The sequence below is a fragment of the Phocoena sinus genome, chromosome 3, assembly GCF_008692025.1.
Source record: "Phocoena sinus isolate mPhoSin1 chromosome 3, mPhoSin1.pri, whole genome shotgun sequence".
In the NCBI taxonomy this organism is placed as follows: Eukaryota; Metazoa; Chordata; class Mammalia; order Artiodactyla; family Phocoenidae; genus Phocoena; species Phocoena sinus.
Window position 1 is genome coordinate 13,998,554 of NC_045765.1, and position 3,771 is coordinate 14,002,324.

The following is a 3,771-nucleotide window of genomic DNA, read 5'->3' on the forward strand; positions in this document are numbered from 1 at the left end:
CCATCTATCCCGGTGATCCTCAAACATTAAGGCTCATGTAAGTCCCCTGTGGTTGTTAAAATTACGATTTAGTGGTCTGGTATGACGTCTGAGTCTTCATTTCTAGCAAACTGCCAATAATATTGATGCCTCTGATTTATGGACAACTTTGAGTATCAGACTTCACTTTTTCTATAGAAAAGAGGTCAGCAAATCCTTCTGTAAAGGGCCAGATAGTAAATATTTTAGATTTTGTACACCATGGGGTCTCTATCAAGACTACCCAACTCTGCCTTGTAGCTTGAAAACAGTCATATATGACACATAAACTAATGGGTGTTGCTGTGTTCCCATAAAACTTTATTTAAGGGCTCTAAAATTTGCATTTTATATAATTTCAATCTGTCACAATATAGTCTTACTTTAAAAAAATTTCCAGGACTTTCCTGGTGGTCCAGTGGTTAAGAATCCACGCTTCTACTGCAATGGGCACAGGTTCGATCCCTGGTTGGGCACTGGGATCCTGTATGCCATGTGGTGCAGCCAAAAAAAAAAAAAAAAATTAAAAAAAATTTTTTACCAACCATTTAAAAATGTAAAAACCATTTTTAACTTGCAGGCCGTACAAAACACAGGCTGTTGGATGGATTTGGCCCATGGACTGTAGTTTGCAAACCCCTGCTTTAGGCACCGAGTTCTAGACAATATTGTGTGTCATAAGACCTGGGGCTATGGGAAGGGTCCTCTGAATTTTCGCTATGGTTTATTAGCAGCTTCACTTTTCAAGCTTCAGTTTCTTCATCTGCAAAATAAGGAGTTATATTACCTACCTTGTAGGGGTTTTGTTAAAAATTTAATGAGGTAATGTATATAAAGGGCTTAGCCCTGTACAGGGCACATAATAAATCTCAGCTGTCGATGTCATTATTGTCATTATTCTGAGACCCAGAAATTGAATCCATGCAGCTTGAATTCTTCAGCTTTTTCTCCAGTTGTAGCGCAACTCCCTTAACCAGAACACAGGGTAGGTCATGGACCTGAGATGATATATCTGGGCATGGTCTTTGCATGACGCTGGCCCTTCCTAAACAAACTGTATTAGTTTGTTAGGGCTGCCATAGCAAATTACCACAAACTGCATGGCTTAAGCAACAGAAATTTATTCTCTTAAAGTTCTAGAGGCCAGAAGACTCATATCAAAGTTGTCAGCAGAGTTGGTTCCTTCTGGGAACTGTGAGGGAGAGTCTGTTCCTTGCCTCTCCCCTAGCTGCTGGTGGTTTGCTGGTAATCTCTGGTGTTCCTTGGCTTGTAGAAGCGTCAACTTGATCTCTGCCTCCATCTTCAGATGGTATTCTCTCTAGGTGCATGTCTGTGTCCAAATTCTCCCTTTTTATAGGGACACCAGTCATATTGGATTAGAAGCTACCCTAATGACCTCATTTTACTTTGATCACCTCAGTAAAGACCCTATTTCCAGATAAGGTCACATCCTGAGGTACTAGAGGTTAGACTTCGACCTATCTTTTTTGGAGGACACAATTCAACCCCTACCACTAACTCTCCAAGAGTTCCAGGCCACCCCATACACTGGTTGCTGATAGCACTGGTAGAATCGTTTTGGGTTTGGAGTCAGGTGATGGACATCACAGGAAATACACGGACTCTGGAGCTAATCCAGGGCCAGTGTCCTCCCACTGTGCTCTGCACACTCCCTGCTTCAGGACCACCTGGAGAGCTTGTTAAGGATGCAGACTCCAGGGTCCAGTGCCAGGCTGTTGAATCACAATACCCATGATCCAAATGCCAGCATCTCCTACGTCCCAATCCGGGGAATGGGGTGGCTTTTTTATGCCAATTATCCCCGTGCAAAGTCAGGACCACAAGGCCCCCTGTGAGACTGAGGCTGGTGGCTGCTGAATCCAAGAGCAAGTGAGCTAATCTCAACAGATCCTCTCAAAGTCCTCCCCCAAGTCACTTAGGAAGCACAGTGATGTAATACATGTGGCCAATACACATTGCCTTTATCAATATTAAAATGAGTGTAGCTAATCTTTCATTCCACTAGGATTATCCATGTAGCAACACTATAAGCCTGATACTCCAGAAAATTTAAGGTTACTCCAAAGTCTTCTCTGCTACTCTGATCTTTGGGGGAAGATAAACCGTGGGGAAAATGCACATTCCCTTCCGGTAGCACTTCGTTCATCTCGTATGACACATTTACTAAGTTGCTCTGTGATTATTTATTGACAGGTCTCTAACCCCCAGCAGACTCTGAATGCCTTGAGGGCAGAGATAGGATGTATCCCTGTGTCCCAGGCACTGAACAGTGGTCCTGGAACATGGTAGGTGCCAAACAACTATTCTGCCCTAGGACTGAGAGGGGGCTACTTTGCCGACCAGCTTCCTCAGGGCTGCCTTCATGTCCTTGTTCCTTAGGCTGTAGATAAAGGGATTCAGCATGGGGATGACCACCCCACACAGCAGAGCAGCTGCCTTGTCCTTCTGGGAGGAGCGGGAGATGCAGGCTGCAGGTACACAGTGAAGATGGTGCCATAGTATAGTGACACCACGGTGAGGTGTGAGCTGCAAGTGGAGAAGGCTTTCCATTGGACCTGAGCAGAAAGGATCTTGAAGACTGCTTGGAAAATGGAAGTATAAGAGAAGAGGATGCACGCAAGGCAGCTGATGCCCAAGATGATGCCGAAAGGAAAGATCACCGGCTCGTTGGTGTGTGTGTCTGAGCCGGAGAGCTTCGGCAGGGGTATGAGGTCGCAGAAGAAGTGGGGGATTTCAGAGCCGACACAGAAGGTCAGTTGAGCCATGAGGCAGGTGTAAACAAGGGACTGGAGGTTGGTGATCAGCCACAGTGCCCCCACCAGCAGCCCCCACACACGGGGGCTCATGATGGCCAAGTAGCACAGAGGGTGGACAATGGCCATGAACATATCAATGGCCATCATGGTCAGGAGGAAGCTGTCTATGGTCCCGAACAGGTGGAAGGCATACATCTGGGCAAGGCATACAAAGGGGATGGCCTGGCTGAGTCCAGAGGTTCACCAGCATCTTGGGGACGGTGGTGGAAGACAAGAAGACGTCGACCAGGGACAGGTTGGAGAGGAAGAAGTACACGGGTGTGTGGAGGTGGGTGTCTGTGATGTTGGCCAGGACGATGAGCAGGTTTCCAAAGACGGTGACCAGGTACATGAGAGGAACAGCCCAGAGGAAGATCTGATGCTCTGACTTTTCCGAGAGTCCCAGGAGGAGGAATTCTGAGACTGCTGTTCAGTTTTCTGGTTCCATGGACAGTCGTGTCTACTGTGAAAGATAAAAGGGGAGAGGGAAGCAACATAAAGCTGGGAGTCAGAGATGGAGTTCCAGTCTCAGCTCCGTACAGACCCACAGGTTCTGTGAAAACCCATGGAATCCTTACAGCTCCCTTCTGTGGATTTCTGTTTCCCCACACAAAACCATCCATTTCCTTCCTCCTTCCTCCTTCCTCCTTCCTCCTTCCTTCCTTCCTTCCTTCTTTCCTTCCTTCCTCCCTTCCTTCCTTCTTTCCTTCCTTCCTTCCTTCTTTCCTTCCTTCCTTCCTCCTTCCTTTCTTCCTCCCTTCCTCCTTCTTTCCTCCCTTCCTTCCTTCCTGCTTCCTTCCTTCCTTCCTTCTTTCCTTCCTTACTTCCTTCTTTCCTTCCTTCCTCCTTCCTACCTCCCTTCCTTCCTTCCTTCCTCCTTCCTTCCTTCCTTCCTTCCTCCTTCCTTCCTCCCTTCCTTCCTTCCTTCCTCCTTCCT

General features: G+C 46.9%; 1 protein-coding gene across 1 annotated transcript; it reads right to left on the reverse strand.

Annotated features, from left to right (window-relative positions):
* Nucleotides 1–2,202: 2,202 nt before the first annotated feature.
* LOC116750977 (olfactory receptor 1I1) lies at nucleotides 2,203–3,282 on the reverse strand. The gene is given in 5 exon segments (XM_032626479.1): nucleotides 2,203–2,270; nucleotides 2,273–2,357; nucleotides 2,359–2,495; nucleotides 2,498–3,021; nucleotides 3,023–3,282. Coding segments are annotated over 5 exon segments (1,074 nt in total).
* Between the last annotated feature and the right edge of the window lie 489 nt (nucleotides 3,283–3,771).